The sequence below is a fragment of the Lytechinus pictus genome, chromosome 8 (assembly GCF_037042905.1).
Source record: "Lytechinus pictus isolate F3 Inbred chromosome 8, Lp3.0, whole genome shotgun sequence".
NCBI lineage: Eukaryota > Metazoa > Echinodermata > Echinoidea > Temnopleuroida > Toxopneustidae > Lytechinus > Lytechinus pictus.
Window position 1 is genome coordinate 477,607 of NC_087252.1, and position 25,340 is coordinate 502,946.

Consider the following 25,340-nt stretch of genomic DNA (forward strand, 5'->3'; position numbering starts at 1 on the left):
AGTTCAATAGATATCATTTTTTCAATTTCAATTGGGTGTTAGGAAAGGTGCGGTAGTTCGGATATGCTCCCATCCCATAGCATAGACAGTACATTAAACAGGGGCGGATCCAGGATTTTCCAAAGGGGGGGGGGGGCAAATTTTCGAAGGAAAAATTTGACAAGCCCCCCCCCAAAAAAAAAGGTTTTCAACCACAAATTTAGGATACTTCGTACCCGAAAAATTTGACAAGCAAAAAAAAAAGAAAAAAAAAAAAGGTCTTCACCTCTGTGTGAATGGCATTTTTACATTACAAACTTTTAATTTTGCTTCTCAAGGGATTAAACAAAGAGACTTAAAAAAAAAGGGCAGAGGAAAACAGAAGAAAATAAAGAAGTGAGATTAAAAAACGAGAGTAGAAAGGAATAATTCAAAATGATGTTTGACTTAGTCCTGACATTAGTTCATTATTGACTCCAACTTTACTTCCCAAAGATTTGCAAATCTTGACCAGAAAATGGCAACAGAATCCTCGTTCTGTGAGCTTCCAGTTCCTATCTTACCAACTTAACTGCAATTGATCCGATCAACCACAACTACAGTGCGTATAAAAAAAAAAAGGTTTACACTTTGAAAAAGCCCTGGGAATTAAAAAATATACATGTGGGTAATTTTGTCACATGGGTTTGGGTCTCATTAATCAAATGAAAATAAAAGTTTTGACAGAATGTTACACTTGAGTGAGCACTGTCCATTTATGTAAAGCTCACAGAAATCTGTTTGCACAGGAATGCTCGTTTTCACGCTAAGCCTAAGGGCGAAATCAAACTTACCCTGCGAAACATTTCTCATACTTTTCCCTTGCTCTTTTAGTCAATTAAAATAAAAAGATACAAATGTATAAATTTACAGGATTTTTTCTAAGTGTAAACTTTTTTTTGATACGCACTGTATAGAAAGCCAGCAACTTCATCATCACACCTGTATCTTTGTTTAAAGTCATGTATAAATCATTGTCTTGAAAATTTGGTGTGCTCCTCTTTGTTTTCCAAGGACATTATGCAAATTGCCCATCAGGAAAATTATGACAATTTCCATATGGTTGAGGTTAATCTGATCAATCACAACTCTTTGTAAGATGGGACCGTAGATTTCATTCATCCCATAATCCAATCATTTTCTTCTTCCACTCTAGCTATTACATTTCTTGACAAAAAAGAAAAGACGAGTGAAACAAATGTTCAGTTTTCTTCTATTTCATTCAATTAATACATTCCTCTGTACAGTCATACCTTTACAACAAACATTAAACTCACATATTTACATCATTACAAAAGAACAAATATTCGATGTGACAATGAATTTCTCAGAGAAAATGAATTTCTTTTACCATTTTTGTCACAAATATCATTTCTGGCATTTCTCTCTGAAGTTACCTCATAAGTGCATTGAGTTCTGTTTACATACAAATTTATACATATCAAATACATTTTTAGACATTGAACAGAACAGTATTAAAATGCATTAGAAAAAATACTAATTGAATAGATTTATTAATATGAACTTGTAATTGTGATATCACTGAAATTCAATTAAAAGCACACATTTTTCAAAATATTATTCAGAAGTTATTTCTTTTTTTCTTAAATAATACAAATGTTGTACTAAGTAATTTGTTGGCAGACCCTACCCAATTTGTCACCTTAATACCTTGTCCCCTTCCCCTAAAGCTTGTAAATAATATAAAACAAAAAAGTCATGGTTCGTGCAGATTTCCTGTATAAATTACGCTTATTTACCACCGATATTAAAAAATGTCCAATGCTGATGCGCGCTTTTGTCATAGTTCGCCAAATTGACGCCTGTTGCCATGGTTAAGTACACTCTTTCATTCAGGAGTCCACTGTTTAAAGAGTTGACTCATATATTAAAAACAGTGGACAGTGGACTTATGAATAAATAGTGTGGATAACCATGACAACAGGCGTCAATTTGGCGCACTGTGACAAAAACACGCTTCAGCATTGGACGCTTTTTAATACACGTGGTAAATAAGCGTAATTTATACAGGAAATCTGCATAAACCATGGGATAAACCGATGATTTTAAAAACAACCTTTGTGAATTTGAGCCTTTGTGTCTGCAGTTCTTCAGAACAATTCTAAAAAAATTGACTATTGAAGGACATATTTTTCTTGTTTGAATTCCATAACTATGTTTTTAGTCCACCCCAACAAATAAATTTGCAATGGTTGAACATAATGGTGATGGATATCCTATTACATTCATCTTTGACAATATTAAAGGTCAAATCCACCCCAGGAAAATGCTAACTTGAATAAATAGAGAACAATCAAACTAGCATAGTGCTGAAAATTTCATCAAAATTGGATGTAAAATAAGAAAGTTATGACATTTTAAAGTTTTGCTGTTTTTCACAAAACAGTGATATGCACAACTAGGTGAGTCAGTCGATGATGTCAATCACTCATTATTTCTTTTGTTTTTTATTGTTTGAATATACAATATTTCATTTTTATAGATTTGACAATAAGGACAAACTTGACTGAAACATATAGTATTAAACAATGCTAATGCCACATGTTCAGGGAGGAATTAATCGTTGTATCACTTGACAATGAGGAAAAAATTAGAATATTTCATATTTCATGTAATAAAATACAAAAGAAATAGTGAGTGGATGACGTCATAGTCTCCTCATTTGCATACCAGCCAGGATGTGCATATAACTGTTTAGTGAAATTAAGCGAAACTTTAAAATGTCATAACTTTCTTATTTTACATCCGATTTTGATGAAATTTTCAGTGTTATGCTTGTTAGATTTTTCTCTTTTTATTCAAATCAACTTTTTGTTGGGTTGGACTTGTCCTTTAAACGCCCTGTCACATCGTTCTGTGTAAGCCTCGAGGGTGAGTAGCAGACAATCGCTTGCAACAGAGTTCAAAGCATGTTCAAAACTTTTCTGCACGCTAATCAGACTTCTGCGCACGTCTGCGTGTGAGGTATGTTCGAGATATTGACAATGCGGGCGACCTGTGGACCGTAGTAAAAATACTTATCCGCAAGTCACAGGCAATGCTTGCACGGATGTGACAACGACCTTATTCAGGTCCTAATTAGCAAGAATTTCAATCTAAAGGGATTGAATTTCAATTTAAAGGGATTGAATTTCAATCTAAAGGGATTGAATTTCAATCTAAAGGGACCAAATTTCAAAGTGATTGGGAATCTGCTTTAGAACCAATGAACGGACAAGCATTCATGCGTTAAGCCATTCATAATGATGATGATATGATCCACGGCATTTATTGCGCCATATTTCTGTTTAAAACATTCATAGTAATTCATCAGGGATGTCAGTCAAATTTACTCAATGTGCCTGAAAAAAAAGCCTGGACATTTAAAACCCCTTATTTACTTGAAAATGTAGATCCTGAAAAACACCTGAAACCCATTTTTACATTATCACAAATATTTTGCACCATTATCATCGTATACAATATCCTATGTAAGATTATGAAATACAGGAACTATTGTGTAAGTATATCTAGGGTCAAATAAATCTATTATGCATGTATGAATTTGATTTTAAAACCCCCATAAATACCAACTTTAGCATAAACTTCAGGCCTATTTTGTAAGGTTGATAATCATGGGATAAATCCCTTAAGTACATCCAATTTATATACCAGGGCCTGTCTTACAAAGTTATGATTGATCCAATCAACGTCTACAACTATAGAAAAACCAGCAACGTCAACATCTAAGATACACGTTTGTTCAAAAAAAATTGTAGATGTGATGTATATCATACATTCACTGTTTTCTTGGCAATTAGTACTTCTCTTTGTTTTCAAAGAACCTTGTGCAAATTTCCTAAAGAAAAAAAAAAGACACTGATGGATTTCCATATACTTGAGGTTGATCAGTGGGCCCTGTCTTACAAAGAGTTACAATTGATCCAATCAATTGTAACTCTATGGAAATCCATCAGTGTCATAATGTTTTGTACAGGAAATTTGCAAAATTCCCTTTGTAAACAAAGGAGAACACACCAAATTGTAGAAATCAATGAATTCATGGAAATACATTCATATCTAGAAAATATTTTAAAACAAACATGCATTTTATATATGTTGACTCTGCTGGGTTTCCATAGTTGCGATTGATCGTATCAAACGCAACTCTTTGTAAGACGGGCGCCTGATCAATCGTAACTCTTTGTAAGACGGGGCCCACACCGTCCTAAATCATTTGCACCCACTTTATGCTTTATAGCAAAAGGTGTAATAGTTCATGAAGTTCAGTAAAATTTGAGATCAAAGGGGGTTGGATACTCAAAGTAAGGGTAGTTATTTCATGGTCTTTTTTGTTCTGTAAAACACGGTTCTGGTGGGTGTTTCATAAAGCTGTGTTCGTAAGTTAAGAGCGACTTTAAGAATGAATGGTGAACCTTCCTTACGCGCTAAATAATCACCAATGATCATTTAATAGTGAATATCATTAACCACAAGCAAGGATCACCAATCGTTCTTAAAGTCACTCTTAACCTGCGAACAGCTTTATAAAGCCCCCCCCCCCCCCCCCCGTAACCAAACAAAATCAAGGTTTCTAAAGCATATACATAATATAGAAATCATCATGTCCGTCTAGGATAGGCCCCTGTTCTAAAGATTACTTTGAGTTGGGAATTTATTCAACTTACAGTGTGTCCAATGAGGCAGGCATGACTAGAGAGCGGAGGGGGAGGGATACTCAAATTATAACATGATACTTATGTGCCACACAAAAAACAAAAATATGGGGCTCTGGAACTAAACTTTGGTCTTAAAATGGGGGTCTCCGGAACTGCTCTAGGATCAACGATTGCTAAACATGCAATGCTCTGGAACGGCACAAATTCTGTGTTTTGGAGCGTTGCATGAATATGCGTGATGAACCAATCAGCGGTCTCCGAATCACTATGTTGAAAACAGTCAATGGTAATTTGCCACTGTGCTGCACCAAGTATGAGCGGGCACTGCAACGAGAACCACAAATTTGAGGGTCTCTGGAATGGGGAAAATAGGAATTTCTGTGGCTTTCTGAATTGGTGATGCTCTGTAGCGGAAATTTAAGCTGAAAATGGGGGTCTATACTGAAGCACATACGTATCATACATTTATACTAAGTACCCCCCCCCATCCCGGGGAGAGCGTTCTCACTGCAGCCATGATGCAGGACAAAACAAGACACGAGTGCACATAAATAGAATGATTCATCACAGGTTGATGCACAGGTTTCTACTCCCACTCCTCCAACATGGCTGCTCATGGGAACACTCTATCGTCCAAACAAACAAATGCAACTTCTTATCCACAATCTGTTCTGAAAATGTCTCTAATAGTTACATGGACAGTCCAGGATCCCATTTTATAAAGACTTATTATAACAAATGAAACATTTCTATAACAAGTTTACTGTCAGCCAATGAAATTGAAGGATTTCAATAGCTTTTAACTGTTATTGAAAATATGTTATTATAACAAGTTTTATGAAACGGGCACCGGGTCCTACACAGGTTCACATATGGGTGGGGTCCATTTCAAGCTATTGAGATCAATCTGCTTCAAGCCGTTGGTCCGTTCTTTATCCTTTGAGAGGTACTCATCGATGAGGTCCTGTCTCTTTAGCACCAGATGTTTACCCTTCCAGTATTTGAGCATTGACATTGACTGGAGTGTGCTGACGATGTCATACGGGTTGATTGCCGTCTCTTGACTGATGTCTGTAAGGATGAGAAACAGAAATACCTCATGAGATGATGAGGATGATAACGACTACCATAACGACAATGAAGATGAGGATAAGGTGATGAGGAAGATAATGATGAAGATAATGACTATGATGATGATAATAAATAAATTGGTGTGTATACACTATATCTTAGGCCTTTAATTTCAATATTTTTTATATAGTGCATTTCTATATTGCAGTACAAATATGGGGAAAATATGAAATCAGGAAAGCATTGAAGCCAATTAATAGGGCATTCAAGGCGATGAAGATAATGATGCAGATAATGAAGACAATGATGACGATGGTGATGATGGTGGTGATGATGGTGGGTAATGATGATAATGATGATGATGGTGGTAATGGTGGTGGTGTTGATGATGATGGTGGTGGTAATGGTGGTGATGACGATTATGATGATGATGGTGGTGATGGTGATGATGATAATGACAACGACAACGCTAATAATTGATTGATTGATTGTATTTCATTTCTGCATTCAAGATAAATATGCAACATAACATCTAGATGATACATTTAAGTTTTACAAAACAATAAAGCAATAGTCGTAATAAAACAATGAAAAATAAATATCAACAAAAAGCAATATTCAATTAAAAGAAGATAACAGTTTAAACGAATGAAACTGATGAGTGATGTTGAAGCTGCTGGTATTGATAATCATGAGAAAAACAATTTTGAGGATGATGATCATGATGATAATACCAACATTTACTGTGACACACAAAGATGACTAAGAATCTGATCAAGAATATCTAACCTTTGATGGATATTTCCTTAGCATCTAGTTTATGAAGATATTGAAGTAGAACACCTTTCCAATAGCTTCTATAGCTGATTAGGCCAAGATCAGATAGAGGCTTCTCAGGAGAACCAATCTTCTCCTCTCTCTTAGATAGTAGGTAACCTGTAGGATTGAAAATATAAGAAAAGATATGATTAAAACCAATCTTCTCCTCTCTCTTGGATAGTACGTAACCTATGGAATCAAATTAGAACAAAAAGATATTGTTAAAACCAATTTTCTCTTAGCCCCTTACCCATCTTTGGTAAATAACGAAAGAAAAGGAGAAAATACAATAATAAATAGGAAGAAAAGGGGTAAAAAAAGAACGAATAAGAGTAAAAAGATCTGGGTCTTTTTTTCAAAACCAATCCAATCCAATAGGTATTTGATGTAGTGCCTTTTCCTTTCAGTTACAAAGCACTGCGCTTCTTTATAGGTCACCACGTTTCATTTCCATCTTGTCTCATGAGTGCTGCTAATGTTCTATTAAAGTAGTGCGTGTATCATGTATATTATTATGTAATTATTCACTTTTGTTCTGTTATTTACTTGTATCTCAATGATATACTGTTGATGTTGTTTGATATTGGAATTGAAACGAAATAAAGATTCATTCATTCATTCATTCATTCATGATTTAATTAAGAAATAATGTCAGCCTAATAACAAATCTCTTATACACATCCTAAATAAAGGGCATAAATGGGAAGATAAGTTACTTACTGAAATCGATCAACATCTTTCCATAACCTTGTCTCATATACTGTGGTAACGTGAGTATACAGGATACATTGTAATTCAGGAAAGAATTCTTCTCCTGCGGGACAATGGCAAAAAAGAATGAGTTGTTAATGATGATAGGTATTATTTATCATCATTGTTACTATCTGTTGAATGGAGGCCCCGTGTTAAGAAACTACCGCACTATTCCTATTAGTATAGTGGAAAACCCCAGTGTGGTGGTTCACCTGCACTTCCCCAATCAGTTATATCAGAAGGAGGGACCTACGGATCACAGTGATTCATTTCACTTTTTGCCTCCCAGGCACAGGAGACGCCAAACAAATAATGATAAGTACTAAAATGATTTCATTTTTCATTGCATTTTGTTGATATCCATCACTAACAATGACAATATATTTGTTTTGTTAGACATCTTGATATTTATATAAGTAAACAATCAGAACACAGTGATATTTTCTGTAGATCTTAGACAAGATAATCATTCAAACAAGTTGATGATGAAGGAGGCTGCTACAAGAGTGGAACCTTTGCTGACAGACTCCTATTAAAAAAACATTTGTTAACATAATATATGTCAAATAAAAAAATAAAAAATACAACATATAATTTGAATGAATATCATTACTATCATCACTATCTGTAACCTAAAAGAATTTTGCAGCATCCCTTGCCTGGCATTTCCAAATTTTGTCTCATAGAAGCAGAGGCTGGGAAAAAATAAATTATTGCCGATTCGGATTTTGTTAAGTGTTTCCCATTGTTTCGTAAAGTGATCTGTTGGTTATTCTCACTGACAAACATCTGCTCAGCCAATGAGATGCAGGGAATATTAGTAACTTCAGTCCTTCACGTTTATAATTTCGTGGAGCTCAATAAATCGCTCTCCTTATTTTTTTGAGGAGCTCAATTGAGCTCCTCAGAATCGCTCTCCTTGAGGAGCTCAAATCAATTCAATACAATACATGTATGATAAATTGTAGATTTTTCTTAAAATTGTAAATACATTAGCTGTGTAGCTATTAATTAATCTGTGGTGAAACTAGGCCTGGGTCAATACATTTACAAAATATCGCGCTCCAGCTTAAAAGAAAGAAAAAAAAAAAACAAGTGGAATGCCTCTGGCCGTCTCACCTGCATCACGCGATTCAATATAGCAGCAGTGCTGATTTTGAAAACTACTATAACTCGCACAAGATGTTCAGTGATACTTGGTTACTCTTATTTCCACGTTTTATGAACTAGACCAATACACTTATAGAGATATGATGGCAATTCAACAAATACCCCCAACGTGGCCAAAGTTCTTTGACCTTACATGACCTTTGACCTTGATCATGTGACCTGAAACTCGCACAGGATGTTCAGTGATACTTGATTACTATTATGTCCAAGTTTTATGAACTAGACCAACACACTTTCAAATTTATGGCTGTAATTCAACAAATACCCCAATTTGACCAAAGTTCATTGACCCTAAATGACCTTTGACCTTGATCATGTGACCTGAAACTTGCACAGGATGTTCAGTAATACTTGATTACTATTATGTCCAAGTTTCATGAATCAGATCCATAAACTTTCAAAGTTATGATGGTAATTCAACAAATACCCCAATTCGGCCAAAGTTCATTGACCCTAAATGACCTTTGACCTTGGTCATGTGACGTGAAACTCATGCAGGATGTTCAGTGATACTTGATTAACCTTATGTATAAGTTTCATGAACTAGGTCCATATATTTTCTAAGTTATGATGACATTTCAAAAACTTAACCTTAGGTTAAGATTTTGATGTTGATTCCCCCAACATGGTCTAAGTTCATTGACCCTAAATGACCTTTGACCTTGGTCATGTGACATGAAACTCAGGCAGGATGTTCAGTAATACTTGATTAACCTTATGGCCAAGTTTCATGAACTAGGTCCATATACTTTCTAAGTTATGCTGTCATTTCAAAAACTTAACCTCAGGTTAAGATTTGGTGTTGACGCCGCCGCCGCCGTCGCCGCCGCCGCCGCCGTCGCCGTCGCCGCCGCCGTCGGAAAAGCGGCGCCTATAGTCTCACTCTGCTATGCAGGTGAGACAAAAACTTTACAAAAAATACTGTAAAAAAAATTGCTAAAATTTCACATTTTACATCTTTAAATCCATGAAATGGCCATCTATTTTCCATAATTCTTTGAAATTATTTTGATTTAAAAAAATGAAGAAAATTCACCACTTTCCCGACTCTGATTTGATTTTACACTCGGTAAATATTGTAGTCCCACATTTAGACTTCCATGGTGTTGCAACATTAACTGAAAACGATCGTTGATCGTTTTGATTGTTATTGATCGTTTTACACTTGGTCAACACCATGAAAATCTACATATGGGACTACAATATTTACCGAGTTTAAAATCAAATCAGAGTCGGGAAAGAGGTGAATATTCTTCATTTTTTTGGTAGTTTTCAACTAAATCAAAATAATTCCAAGGAATTATGGAAAACAGATGCCTATTTCGTGAATATAAAGATGTAAAATGTGAAATTTCAGCAACTTTTTGTGAAGGCTTTTTTTTTTCTTTTTAGGAGCGCGATTTTTTGTTCTCCTTATGTTTTTTAGGAGCGCGGTAGGAGCGCCCGCGCAATCGCGCTCCTCAAAAATGAAGGTCTGTAGCTTACAATACTCATCTAAAGCTCCTTTTACAATTGGTGTGTCGACTGCTTACAACCGTTGCGATTGTGTGCAACATATATTGTGACCAAACGGTCGCATAAACTATTGTGAAAGCCCCTTAAATCACCTTACCTTAGAGAAATAGCCAAGAATATGACAACCAGATGAATCGTTCTCTGTCATGATGTAGAAGAGGAATGGTTCAACATCGTAGTAGAGAGTTTTATGATCCAGAAAGAGTTTGGCAAGTAGACATAGATTCTGACAATAGATCTACAACACAGGCAGAGAGAGATAGAGATAATTAAATTACATGTAGAACTGATAAAATATCACAAAGCACATCAATGTATGTAGAATGGATGAACATCAAATTAATCAAACCTTACTTAACTGACCAGTCAAATCAACTCCCCCCCCCCCCTCCCACTACATCCTGGTCTGAAATAGCCAAGTTAAATTAGGGTTGAAGCCCGGGGGTAAAAAAGTGCACAGGGGCTGAGGTGACCCCCCCCCCCACCAAAAAAAAAATGCTAAAAAGAGCCCTGGAAAATCCCGATTCACTCCAATGTGAAAGTGTCTCACAGACAGGTAATACCTAAACGGAACAATCGCTACCTACCATACAGACGGAGACAGGTTCAAATCCACAAGTTCCAAGATGTTTTCCTTATTATTCAGATCACAAGTGCAATCTGGACGGAAACCACAAATGCCTTTACACTAATTGAACTTCCGAAAAGTAAACCATTAATACTCCAAGTTCTAGATCTCATGGTTGTCTTATAAATCTTGCACACTTTTAGGACAAAGCAACTTTTCTATAGGGCACATTTGTCTACAACAGCATGAATTGGAAATATAAGAAGGGTACAAAATATATCCAAAGCTAATGGCCCGAATTCACAAAGGTGGTTTTAAAAACCCACGGTTTAATCCATGGTTTATGCAGATTTCCTGTATAAATTATGCTTAATTTAACGCGTGTATACAAATTCCAATGCTGATGTGCGCTTTTGTCACAGTGCGCCAAATTGATGCCAGTTACCATGGTAAAATACGCTATTTCATTTGAGTCCACTGTTTGAAGAGTGGACTCATTATTCAAAACAGTGGACTCATGAATAAAATAGCTTATCTTACCACGGCAACAGGCATCAATTTGGCTTACTGTGACAAAAGCGCGCATCAGCATTGGACATTTTTTAATATACGTGCTTAAATAAGCGTAATTTATACAGGAAATCTGCATAAACCATGGACTCAACCATGGGTTTTCAAAATCACCTTTGTGAATTTGGGCCAATGAGAGGGGCACCAAGACACATCAAATAGGGTATCAAAGACTAAGGCTTTGTTGGCATATAATAGTAGAAATCTGGTACGTGTTTCATAAAGATATTTGTAAGTTACAAGCAACTTTACTAACAACTGGGGGTTGTTTCATAATGCTGATAGTAAGTTAAGAGTGACTTAAGAATGACTGGTTATCCTTTCTTGTGGTAAATGATATTGACCATTAAATTTTCATTTGTGAATATTTAGAGCGCAAGAAAGGATCACCATTCGTTCTTAAAGTCGCTCATAACTTACAAACAGCTTTATGAAACACCCACGTGGTGTTCACTTCTTAAGCACAATATCAACATCAATGGACATTTGGTGAATATCATTTACCACCCGGAAGGATCACTAGTCGTTCATAAAGTTGCTGGTAACTTACGAAACAGCACTGTGAAACACCTGCCTAGTCAAGATAGGGTCACACCCTGCACCAACCTTGTTTTTCTTGCCATCCACTTCAAAGACTGAGTTGTTGCCTTTCCTGTAGATCTCATCCCCAGGGGGATGTCTCCAGACACACTTGGCAAGATGTCGTCTGAGGATAGTTGAGCTACGCATGTACTTGAGGCAAAACTCACAGATGTAGAGCTTTGGAAGTCTTGCGTATTCCTCTGGGTAAGGGGACGAGTACCACGTGTTGAGCTCGAAGCGCCCGAACTCCAGCTTCTTGACGGTGCCCTCACCAGGGATGCCCAAGCCGCACTTCTCCTTTGAGTACAAAGAAAATAGATACCATAAAGATATTGGCCAGAACTTGATGAATAAAATGGGGCATGTACAACAGACATGACACGGGAGAAGGGAGTATTACCTCTCCATAATGGGGAGCTTAAAGGTCAAGATTAGTAGCTTGGCTCCAAGCCGGCCAGGCAATCCTTTTAGTCCAACTTCCATCTGTACAGGCTGTTTCAGTACCAGGAGCAAGTAGGGAAATCCAGTCCATGATTATATTTCTTCTGGGTTGTCTGCCCATTCAATCTACTTACTATCGTCTTGTAAAATATAGGCCACTTTTACAACATCAGGTTGGTAACATTATGTTCCAGTGAATTAGTCTCCGGACTAGAGGGTCGTGGGTTCAAATCCCAGCCATGGCGTAGTTTCCTTCAGCAAGAAATTAATCCACATTGTGCTGCACTCAACCCAGGTGAGGTGAATGAGTACCTGGCAGGAATTTATTCCATGAAATGCCGAGCGCGGTAAAGCTGCTTGAGCTACAGCCAGCGTAATAATATCCAAGTCCTTTGAAAGCACATAGAGACGTTATTCATGTCATGTGTTATGCGCTATACAATAACTGACTATTTCATATAAGATAGAATTTGGCATGCTACTTCAGTCACATAATGATCAATTATGTTGATCATTGATCAGAATCTTAAATTTTTTTAAACAAATTTTTTCCTTATTCTCAGTAAGATGTTCCACAAACTTTGATGGATACCAGCACCTGTGCCACAATTTCATTTCTCTACGGAAATTAGGAGACGCTTTAGAGACAAGACAAGGTTGCAACCTTTTCCAAATTTTTTAAGATACAGCATGTAAAGGGGAAGTTCACCCTGACAAAAATTTTATTGGAAAAATAGCAGAAAAAAAAATATTGCTGAAGGTTTGAGGAAAATCCATCAAAGAATAAAAAAGTTTTAGAAATTTAAGTTTTGTATTTATGATGTCATATGCGAGCAGCTTTCCTATATTTCGTATGGTGAGAAGTCAATGAAATTTCTCACAAATTGAAAATGGTTTTTATTGTACTTTCAGTATATCAATCCACAAATCATTTCAAACCCGGTCTTAAAAAGGAAAAAAAATTAAATAATTCACCACGAACCACTGAGAAATGAAATCTATGCATTTTATATTATATGGGGCAGCTGCCCGTTTATGATGTCACAAACCCAAAACTTGTAATTCTACTAACTTTCTTAATCTATGTTGGATTGTACTCAAACCTTCACCAATATTTGTTCTGCTATTTTTGCAACAAAATTTTTGTCACGGTGAACTTCCCCTATAATTTCTAAATTTTTAGATATGAAATTTTAACACATAGGGACAATAAGTGATTTTTGTTACTTGCTTATGTTTGTCAAAGAGGGCAGTATGTAGATCTAAGAGTCACCTACCATCTCTTCCGAAGCTCGCATCTGGGCCTCACGGAACAGGTCCAAGTCAAACTGTGATGTGATCCCGTTGAGGAGAGGTTCTCTGGACTTGTGGAACTCCTCCCGGTGCTGACGACTCTTGACCTTGAGATCCTCGGAGAGATCCTTGCGTTGTCTCCGAATCTCCTGCACCTGGTAGCGCTTTTGCTGTTGGGCACGAGATGAGTTCTGATTGAGTGCCACGGGTGTTGGTTTTTAGATGGTGTTAGTGTTAATAGGAGTCGGTGCAAAGATGGTGTAACAGGGTTTGGTGTATACACAAGTATCACAGACAAGAATTCAGATGGAACAATACAGTTTAGTTTAGTGTTAGGATTTGAAACAGTGTTTCAGAAAAGACAATGGTGTTAACAGATGAGTCAGGATAGGTGTTAGGTGTAAGAAAGTGTTGGTTTTAAAATAAAGTGTTTAATGGTGTTAAGGAAAAGGTGTGTAAAGGGGTGGGGGCAAGATGATGTTACACAAAATATTTGCATTTCAGAACAACAGAACATACAATGGCAATATCAATTGGGTCGGATATAAAATGTCAATGTAAAACAAATGAAAATCAACAGTTTCACAAAACACGCAGGCGGACATATATATCATCAACAACATGAAACAAGTCAGAAAGCACAATTGATTATCCAATAATTGGACAGTACATTGAACAGGAAGTAACATGATAAAAGTACACCATTGAGAATGAGACATCAGAGATAAACAAGATTACACATGAAATACACATTGAAATGTCCAAGTGAAATCAAAGTGTGTACATACACATTTGAATGATGATGTTAAATGCAAGTTAGTAGCAAAATGGCAAAGAAAAACAAAACGGAAAAATAAAAATCAGGTAAAGGAAATCACTCTAAGTCTACAATTCTACAATAAAAAAAAATCAAGAGATGGTCTACATGAATTAGATTTATGAATACAAATTTGCACATACAGTACTGTATACAAGTAGTCACGTAAATCATATGGAATAATTTCACCAGAAAACAAACAATTAGTGGTAACAATCTGTGAATCAAATTTTCAAAAATTGTTTTTATTAAAACAATATCTTTTATAAGAGACTTCTTTGCATAGTTTGCCAATTATAATCTCATTCTAACATTGACAATGCAGAGAAACTTCTTGCACATTAGGAGCATCACTTCAAAAAGTAAACAACTACTCAAGACTAACATTTCTAGTTTATCATTGTAGGAATGAATCAACATTAGAAATCTGCATGAGTTCTTTTATAATGTATCACACACAAAAAAATTATTATTTTCCTTGTGGAGATGCATCTTACAGTGATCAAAATTGTTGGCAGAATTTGGGTTGCGTATTTGAAAATCGATATTTTCATCAGGAATTTCAAATTGGTCAGCCTAATCATGTATAGAAAGATGATTGAATGTGCACACACAAGAAGGAATTTCGAACAAAGCCATTGCTAACTAAACCAGTTCTACTAGTCTGTCTGCAAGATCAATAAGGGTATAGCAAATTTCACATTACAACAATAACATTCTATAAACACACATCATTGAGTGTTTAAAAGATAAATTCATTCTCTGCAGCATATGTGAACCCACATTTCAGTTTAAAGAACAAAATTTACATAAACACAAGGGCTGCAGAACCATGAACAAAAACATTAAAATTACCACTTTATTATGATATTTTGCATGGTCATCCCTCCTACTTTCGACTCAGCCCCTCTCCCACTTTTAAAATCGTTCCCTGTAAAATATATTTAACCTATGTTTAAATGGTGGTTGCTTACCGATTGTCGTAATGCCTTCTTCTCATCGTTCTCTTGTTCTTGATGTCTGCTACGTCTCTTCTCAGCCCTGGCATCAGCCTTAGCCTGACAATCTTCAGCCGTCATGTTATGATACAGAGGACAAGCCCATAATGTACGATGTTTGGTGAACTTACCGGTGAAGTGCCCTGTGAGAAGTGGGTGAAAAGTTTTAAAAGCCACAAGGGATACATTGTACATCTATCTGAAATCATTCAATTTTGCCAACAATTAAATTTTCTTCAGACCCAAGAGATGTCTGCTACGTCTCTTCTCTGCGCGATAGCTCAGTCGGTAGAGCGGGGGGACTCGTATTCCGGTGACCCGGGTTCGATTCTCACTTGGTGCGCTAGTGCCCTTTGGTAAGGCATTAATCCTCAGTACCAGGTCCTTCGGAGAGGACCTTAAGCCGTCGGTCCTCTGGTTGCTTGCTTACAAGCATTCATGCTTTCTTAGCAATCAGGTAAAAAATCACCAATAAACAACCAGAGTTTTTTTTTCTTCTAATATACTGTACTAGATTCTTGATCATTCATACTTTGTATCACATGAAATTGTCACATCCAATAAGTCAAGCAGTGATTAATTGATCCTTATTTTCTTCTACCATATCTACATGTACATTGCATTCCACCACTAAATATTAAATTTTAACTTGTCATTATTATCACATGATATAAACATCTCCATTCATCATTCACTAACTTCAAAATTATTTACTCTACCTCTGTAATTCTCTTCTTTCTTCTTTTCTCTTTAAATCTTCTCCATATTCATTCATCCATCCATCCTTCAACCTATCCATCTTATCTCCTGAATCCAATCAGGAACTGAGCATTTAAAATCTATATTCCCGTACTTCAAAATTCAAACCTGCTGTATTTTTGTAATAATTATATGTACTCTTGATTAACTCCATGTCTCTACAATGAACTCCATGCTTTGTGATGTTTCATACGTTCATTCATCCATCCTCTTCCCTAATTAATACGCATAGATCTTACCTCTTGAATCGCATCCAGGTACCGGGCATCTCAATTCTACATTCTCTGATTTCAAAAGTTGCTGCTCGGCAATAATCCTACTCTTCCTTTTCTTGTCTCCCTCTCCGCTCTCTTTATCACTTGAAAGTTCTCCATTGGTAAGCTTAGAATCTCCTTTCACACTTTTTCTCTTTTTCTTCTTTTTGGGATCTCCTGTTAAATGGGAGAAAACATTAATGAACTATCCACTCCAGGCTTTAATAATACAACTCATGATGGCGGCCTCCTGCATTCCACAATGCATATATTTTCTTTTTCAATTTAAAAGATTATCAAAGATTTTTTATGCCCATCAGCTGGAGTTGATATCTGATCTTTGTACATGTAGATATTAGGGACAGTGATTTTCCGTTTCAAAAAATTGCTTTTTCCGTTTCAGAAAATCTCAAATCCCGTTTCAGCATGTCAGAAAACGGAAATTCCGTTTCCCCATAGACTTTGTACACACGGAAAAGTGACAATTCCGTTTACACATTGAATAGCAAAATCACAACACGTTCACTCGCACTGGTCAAAATTTGTATCTGCTACTGTACCAACAACACAATAGAATCCGTTCTAATCGGATCTATGCGGGTGCATAAAATATTTTTACAAACCCATTTAGCATGCATACATCCTCACCTTTCACATTATTAGCATTATTTCACGGTGAAATTGTCATGATAGTAGCGAAGTGAGATCGTGTTTTCTGGGGTTTTGTGGCCATTTAACATTCTCATTTTGTTGTGATTTTGGAGTAATTTCTGTTGCTATTCTGTGTATTTTGAGGGAAAATACGTTTTCTGTGATTTTCCGTTTGAAATGCCACTTTCCGTTTCAAAAGGCCCTTTCCGTAAATTCCGTCCGTTTTCAACGATCGCGGAAAATCACTGTCCCTAATATATGAATTCTCATTCTTCATAACCCCTCCCCTGAAGATCAATCAAACCTACCTCCATTGAGCGAAGCACCAGACTCCGTATCCGACGGGTGGGCCTCAGACTTGCCCCTCTTACGACCTTTTTTCTTGGGTTTCTCCGCTGTATCTGTGGGTGCAGGAGGCGGTTCATTGTCAGAGCTCTCCGATGATTTTCTGTCCCCGCCCTTCCCAGTCTTCATAGGTGACTGCTCCCTCATCCTCATCACTGAAAACAAAATAAGGGAAATGGTGAATAACATTCTTAATAGATTGAGGGAGATTACTAACTACTAGGTAACTCTGCCTTCAAAGTTTAAGTTTGGGGACACATGAATTTTTGTGACTTTCAAAATTAATTATTGCTTAAAGGTAAATTCCAGTTCTGGTAACGATCTCAAAATGACTTTTTACAGAATCTAATATAATGACCACCCAAGTGTCTGTTTGTATGAATAAAAAATATGTGCCAAAGGATTCTGGAAGAAATTGTGTAATTGCTGAGAAATAAGCAAAATAAGCGCGGATTCGGTCACTTCCGTCGGGTCTTTATTCCAGCAATAATAATACACTGTCCCACGTGTGCCTATCTGTGTTGGCGATCTTCAGTGTGATCGTATTTCAGCTTAGATTTTATGATTTCACAAAGTTCAGTTTATGTAACTGTACCAGATCTAGATCCACGATGATATAGTCATACTTAACCTTGGTTTTACAGACTTTCTCACGAAATTAGTGTTTTACTGCAACTATTGTAATTTAGCTTTAATTCATATTGTCACTTACGTGAAAAAGTGGGTGTAATTGGTTGCAGCTCAAGCAGTAAACCCTTCAGTGAGAAGAGTATTTTTAATGTTTAAATGGCCTTAGAACTACTGTCCGTATTTAGGGGAATTTCAAGGGCTGCAAGGCAGTTATTGGACACCCAAAGCAACATCCTTCATCACCTTGGAAATTGTTAACTATTTTTTTTTTGGGGGGGAGGGGGGCATTTGTGATATTACATGTACCTTGGTTTGTTGCCCTGGTAACAATGCGGGTGGACTGACGAGTGATCCTTCTGTTCCCATGATCATCATCAGACGTGGTCACTTCCTCAACATCAACCGATGAATCAGATTCATCCCAGTGTTCTGAAGAGTCACTATTGTCTTCTTTCTATAAATAAAATTTACCAAAGTAATTACAATCATACATGTATCATAATATAAAGAAAAGTACCTGACAAGTATTCATGTCAACTTATTCCTTATGACCCTAGATAATTTTGGACTCCAAGAGATTTGACAACCAAAAAACAATCCTGCAAGGGTGATTTTCATAGGAAATATTGCTGCCGAGATGACACACATTCAATCTATCACAAAAAAAATCAAGCAATGGCCATCGTGGGTTTCCGAACTGAAATTTTGACACCCTTGCAGATATGGCACTCTCTTAAAATCACACACCTCTGCCAAGTAAACTAGTAATGGCGCATGTGCACTTTCCAGAATGGAGGCACCCAGAGCTCTCTTTTGTTCTTCGCCAAGCTACAAGATGCACATCTTCTGAGCTGATATGAGTCTTGTATCTTGGCAAAGAACAAAAGAGAACAAGATGGCAACGTAAATATCGGCAAGCTTTTCCCCATTTTCTCAAGATATTTTTCGTATTTTTTTGTTTGAAAATGAATTCAATATCGTATTAATGTCGGAAATGAGTTCCCATTTAGATCTAGATCTTCATGATTTTTAGGGCTAAAAAAGTTAGATCTTATACTCGAATGAAAGTAGAAATCTCGCCTCTCGGGGGCGAAAATTCTACTTTTTTTGTGGTACACGCAAATGAAATAATGGGACGCAATCCCTGCCTCGGTGGGCGTGGAGAGTAAGCACACGTCGTCAGTGAATGATTTTTTTTATAGGGCTAAAAAAGTTAGATCTTATACTCGAATGAAAGTAGAAATCTCGCCTCTCGGGGGCGAAAATTTTATTTTTTTTGTGGTACACGCAAATGAAATAATGGGACGCAATCCCTGCCTCGGTGGGCGTGGAGAGTAAGCACACGTCGTCAGTGAATGATTTTTACTCTCTAGGAAGTAGGAGCCTCCTGGCTAGCACAGCTCAGTCAGAGACACAGTCAGACTGACACACACCTGCACAGGCGCAGCGCAGAATGAAGACGTCAGGGGCGCAGGCACTAGCCATGCCTGGCTTGGCAGTGTACCGGCGGATCCTGTGCCTGGCAGATACGGTTCTAGGCACCAAATCTGCCGGCCGATCGTGTTCTACTCCGGCGGATTCAGTACCAAAAAGAGGCCACTCTCTTTGGAAGATATCGTTCTTGCGCTATAGCGATAACCTTCAGTCACATCCGTTACGTGGTACGTGACATGCATTTGTTGATTTATTTTATACCTATTAATTTATTGCAGTATGAAAAATCCTTCTTATCACAATTTTAGGGATAAATTTAGTATCAATTATGATTGATACAGAGTATTTAATGAAGGCAAACAATGGCAGTTTCAATAATTAAAATCAGGATTTTGTAATAAGCTTTCTAAAGGGAAGTGTAGATAATGATCACTGCACTGAATTCTTGATTTGCGAAATTCCAATGTATTACTATTATTCCGCCACATTTTCTCGTATATTTTGTCTATTTTCTCTCCCTTCCCTTCCTCTTTCTATTTCTCCTTTTTAGGTGCTATATCACCCACGCGTATACGCTCCAGATATATTCATGTGCCAGAAAGGTTAGGAAACTGGAGAAGAGGCAAAAGGGGCTAAATGAGCAGGGACAGAAAGAAAGGCAAAAAATAAAGAGATGAAAACCAGGAGGGGGTATAGTAAGAAAAACAAAAGATATAAAGGAGAAATTATATTTCATTAAAGATCCCATATTGATCTTAAAATTAGATGACTGAGAGGTAAATTAGGGAGCACCAAACAGTACGTGGCGTATCTAACTTTTGTCAGGGTGAACTACCGGTCCCTTTGATTAATTCAGATTCCTTAACAAAATTTAAAAAAAAGAATATTAAAAAAATGTAAAAAAAAAAGAGAAAATAAAAATAGGCCTACAATAAACTACATAAGAAATTAATCCTGTTTTGACATTCTTTTTTTTTTTTTGTTAGAAATGTCAAATTTATGTTTTCACAAAAAATAAACATTCTACAAGAAATAATATAAGTTATAACAGCAAAACAAATTTTCATACACTAATTTGCATCATTTATTTTTAAATATGAAGATTTAACTTGTTGAAATTTTTCTAAACATTTGTAGTTTTAAAAACCTATAGGCCTATATGGGGGTGCAAATTTTCGCCAAACAGTCTGGCAAACTGACACTAAATGACTAAACATGGTGTGAAAAAGCTCAGAACTTTAAAGAGATCGATGCATACTGCGGACTGAAATTAGTATAAAAATTCACAAAACAAAATGATGAAAATTTCATCAAAATCTGATAATAATAAATCGCAAAGTTTTGGCGTATGTGCCAGGTCTATGTAATACATGAAATACTATTAATCCTCACCCCCATCGAGCCCTTTGTCAAAAGCTGTATGGATCTGCCCCTGAATAAAAATTCACTAAACAGTAGAGGCGCACGGCCAATATGGGAGACTCTCTCCAATAGGGGAGACAATCTCCCACATTGGAGACATGCTTTGCAAAAGGACAAAAGAAATGAAAGGGTTCGCGCCGACGACCACACAACACGGACACGACTCACAAGGGCTGAGGTTTCATTGGGTTCTTTTATTTACCAAGGGAAAAACAGCCTCGGTCAGACACTAATTCCGCATTTTGCTTCGACATCTTAAGTACATGAAAGGAAGTCCTTGCAGAAGTCTTCTATACTTCAAAGTTAAACTTTCTTCTGTAGGGACAAGTCTCCTCCTCAACAACAAACAGTGGGAATGCCCTTGCTACTGCCAGTGTGTCATGAGTCACTGGACTCTCTCCCTATCTAACAATAAAAGTGCAATGGTGCACATCAAAGTACAAAAGCATCCCTAAAGGGGGTACATGAATTGGCATTACTGCTACTCCTAAAAAGGCGGGAAAGAATTAGCCAATGAGCAGAGAGGGAAAGAGTAAGTCAAAGTTGGTAGAAGTACAGAGAGGGAGAAAGAGTACTAAAGATAAAGTTGGCAGATATAATGTGAAATATAGATTCATTTTACACATTATATACTGAAATGAAATAATAAAACAAAGTATCCTTTTGACTAGCTTTTTAAGGAAATATTATACAAGAAAAATCCAATTTACAACATCTTCCCCACGATTAATGTCATAATGTTTGAAACAAAGATACATGTAAAACACAAAAAATACAATATCTTCCCCACATTCCATGCAATAACAGTTGCTATCTGCGGTAATTGCATGTAATTCAAAATGAAATTAAGTGCTTACTACAGTAAGCTAAACATGCAAAAAAAATTATGTCGAACATTATAGAATATTAATCACACTCTATATCAAATGCATACAAGACAAAAAGTCTCTCTAAAAGAAATAATCTTTTCTCTTCACTTTGGTAATACCGACACTGGGAGATGTAGTCGATTTCTGTGTTGTCCTTTGTTCACCCGACGGGACCTCCGACGCTCGACCTCATGATTCATATTATCATGTCGAGATCTGTCTTCTCCAAGAGGTTCATTCTGTAGTATGGCATCTTCAGCCGCATTGGTTTCTTCACTGGGAACATTTCTACCAGTGGAATCATTCTCTCCGCAAGAGCCATTTTGATTAAGGGTGACTGGTCTCTCTTCACCAGATGTAAGCCTATCAGGCTCTGAGGGTTCCCACAAGAAGGTGAAGTAGGGGGTACTGTTCTCTGAAGTGGGCAATGGTTGTGACTTCACTTGGTCCTCTAGCTTATCCTGTGGAGTAGGAATTGCTATTTCCTCCCGTGGGTCAGGAATCAACAATCTCCTGTTGACTACCTTTGTTGGTCCTCCAAACATGGGTCGGATTTTATACACTTCACCCATCTCGTTCACTGCTGTCACGATGAAGGGGTCCCTTAAGACCTTGTCTTCAAGTTTATGACGTCCTTCAAATGCACATTTCTTCAGTAGTACCCTTGCGCCGATGCTGAGAGGTGAACTCATAGGGAGGGCGTCATGCCTCGTCTTCTCACTATTCTGTATCATCTCCATATTCTGCTGCGCTAACATGTGGGCCTGTTGGAGTGACTTAGAGTGTTCTGACACAAAGTCTTCATCCCAATCTGCATGTCCATTCCCTATGAGTTGGTCCAGTGGGGTGTTGGGCTCTCGTCCATACAGAAGTCGGTACGGTGACAATCCAGTTGTTCCATGTGGAGTACAATTGTACAAGAATACCAACTGGCCAATAAGCCCAGGCCACTTCTTTCGACGGTCAGGATCAAGGGAGCGAATTATACCACACAAGGTTCGGTTAAATCTCTCTGTCTGCCCGTTTCCTTGGGGATAGTAAGGAGTGGTATGTGTCTTTTCAATGCCATATAGCTTGCATAACTCTCGTACCAACGAACTTTCGAAATTTCGCCCCTGATCTGAATGAATTCGAAGTGGAGCACCGTAGTGAACGATCCAACCATCAATCAAAGCACGTGCTACTACTGCGGCGGTTTGGTTCTTGCAAGGAATGGCTTGAGCAAATTTGGTGAAGGCGTCTGTGATAACTAAGACATCCTCATATCCACCTTGGCCCTTGTCGAGCTTGAGGAAGTCTATCGCAATTAACTCAAGGGGTCTGAATGCCAACAGATGCCGTCTTGGGGTCCGAATAGCTGGCGTTGGAGTCTTGGATGCAACACAGACAAAACACTTCCTGATGTGTCCTCTCACATCATTGCACATACCCGGCCAAAAGCACCTTTCCCGTAGGATTGCTAAGGTTCTATTGATGCCTTGGTGGCCCCATTGGTCGTGGGCCATTTCCATCATCTTTTCTTGGAGACTCTTTGGTACAAGAAGCTGTCTTCTTTGAGGATGTTTTGATTCTGTTGGTTGCCTATACAGGACTCCCTTGTATTCTATAATGCTAGCTCGCTCCTTCAACCAGGACTTTATTTCTGCATTCTCTTGTTTGATTTCATCCTCAGACTTCCATTCACACCTGAGATAACGTCTGCACACAGAGAGTGCATTGTCACTCTGTTGAAGAGTTTTAAGTTCTTCTACTGAGTATGATGGGTACACGCCAGGAACTCTCGGCGGCTCCTCATCTGCCAACTGGTCCCCGGAAACTACAACTTCTGCCGGGAGGACAGTAGTCACCGTCAGTGCTCCGATCATCTCTTTCACCTCGCCCTCGTTTCCAGGGCACCTGCTGAGTGCATCGGCACATCTGTTGAGTTTTCCAGGACGGTATCTGATATCAAGCTGAAAGGCTGCCAGCTGTGCTACCCACCTCTGTTCAGTGGCCCCCAACTGTGCAGTTTGAAGGTGGGCTAGAGGGTTGTTATCCGTGTATACAATACACTTAGCACCCAACAAATACCCTTTGAACTTCTCGACTACTGCCCATTTAAGGGCAAGAAGTTCTATCTTGAAGCTTGAGAAATCTGGATAATTCTTCTCGGCTCCACGTAGGCTACGGCTTGCAAACGAGATAGGGTGTAAATGTCCATTGTCATCTTTCTGTGACAAGCAGGCACCAAGTCCCTTTAGAGATGCATCAACCTCGAGTATGAATTCTTCTCCAAACTTGGGATAGGCAAGAACTGGTGTTGAAGACAGTCTCTCCTTAAGCTCATGAAATGACTCGTCTGCCTCTTTGGTCCACACAAAGCTTGTGTCTGGAGCGATATCCCCTGTCTTCCTTCTCCTTTTCTTACACTTCTGTCCAGTTAGTGCATGGAGTGGTGCTGTTATTCTGGTAAAGTCAGGCACAAACCTTCTGTAATATGAAGCAAGACCGAGGAAGGAGCATAATTCTGATCCGTTTTGAGGTACAGGCCACGACTTGATCCTTGATACCTTGCTTGGGTCTACCATGACACCCTTCTCAGTGACAATGTGCCCGAGGTGAGCTACTTCTTTCTTGAAGAACTGGCACTTTCCTCCTTTAAACTTCAGGCCATGTGTTGTTAGGCGGTCAAAGACTTCTCCGAGTGTTTCGAGGTGCTCCTCAAACGTTCTGGAAAAGACCAAAACATCATCAAGGTAGAGTATGACTTTTGTAAAGTTCATGTCACTGAAAATTGCCTCCATCACTCTCTGAAATGTGCTTGGGCTGTTGCATAGACCCTGAGGCATTCTTTCAAATTCATAGAGTCCCCAGGGTACACGGAAAGCAGTTAGGGGCACTGATTCTGTGTGCATAGTGATCTGGAAATATCCATGAGACAAGTCAAGGGAAGAGAAGTATTTGGCTCCATTCATTACTTCTAATGATTCGTCTATTCTGGGTAGCGGAAAGGAGTCTTTGACTGTTAATTTGTTCAATTGTCTATAATCAATACATAAGCGTAGTGCCCCTGATTTCTTCCTTACAAGAACGATCGGACTGGCATAGGGGCTAGTTGACCTCTTTATAATCTTACGTTCCAGCATGTCTTGTAATAGATCACGAACCTCTGAAGTCACGTGAGGAGCTATCCTTCGATAGGGCAGACGCACTGGCTTGTCAGAGGTCACTCTGATTTCATGTGGTACCATATCACAACATCCCAGGTCGAATTCATCTTTAGAGAATGCTGCTTCATGATCATGTAGGAGTTTAGCAATCCTAGATGCATCTTCATAAGCCATCCCATCTAGGCTGATGCCCTGAGGAAGCAGTATTTCCGTACCACCAGTGAAAGTGAATCTCTCCTGTGATGCTGATGCTGTCCTACTGGGAGGCTTGGTATCCATTGCTTGCTCTGGCTCATGTCCGTCGTCCTCCACTCCCGGCTCTGTCTTGGTAATCAATATATCACAGATATTAACCTCTAGCTGGTCATCTTTAGTTTGTAGACAAATTTCACAACGTTCTTCCACTTGTTTGGCAGATGCAATAGTTGAATGAGGTGGTACTATGAATTCTCTGTCTCTAGAATTCATCAGTAGAACATGCATGTCCCCATTTTCAGCACAACAGCCTTCAATGACTTCAACCTGGGAATCTC

At 38.0% G+C, this 25,340-nt stretch overlaps 1 protein-coding gene across 2 annotated transcripts; it reads right to left on the reverse strand.

The window, feature by feature from the left end:
- Positions 1-1,219: 1,219 nt before the first annotated feature.
- LOC129266395 (histone acetyltransferase KAT7-like) lies at positions 1,220-19,069 on the reverse strand. Of its 2 annotated transcripts, none has more exons than XM_054904244.2 (10): positions 18,240-19,069; positions 17,267-17,458; positions 16,293-16,484; positions 15,271-15,437; positions 13,464-13,649; positions 11,770-12,042; positions 10,123-10,263; positions 7,308-7,401; positions 6,558-6,704; positions 1,220-5,768 (listed from the first exon to the last, which is right to left on the reverse strand). In XM_054904244.2, the coding sequence occupies exons 2-10, from the start codon at positions 17,454-17,456 to the stop codon at positions 5,554-5,556; spliced, it is 1,605 nt and encodes a 534-aa protein (XP_054760219.2). In that variant the 5' UTR covers positions 17,457-17,458; positions 18,240-19,069; the 3' UTR covers positions 1,220-5,553. The 2 variants fall into 2 exon arrangements, with proteins under 2 accessions (XP_054760219.2, XP_054760218.2); XM_054904243.2 differs by having other exon boundaries at positions 13,464-13,670.
- Between the last annotated feature and the right edge of the window lie 6,271 nt (positions 19,070-25,340).

Bases quoted from the DNA above. Each gene is read 5' to 3' on its own strand.
- LOC129266395 (XM_054904243.2), bottom strand. From the start codon at position 17,456: ATGAGGATGAGGGAGCAGTCACCTATGAAGACTGGGAAGGGCGGGGAC. The intron at 15,438-16,292 runs GTAAGATCTATG...CACTTCTCACAG, and splicing joins ACCTGGATGCGATTCAAGAG to GGCACTTCACCGGTAAGTTC. The intron at 12,043-13,463 runs GTAGGTGACTCT...TTGTACTCAAAG, and splicing joins TGCGAGCTTCGGAAGAGATG to GAGAAGTGCGGCTTGGGCAT.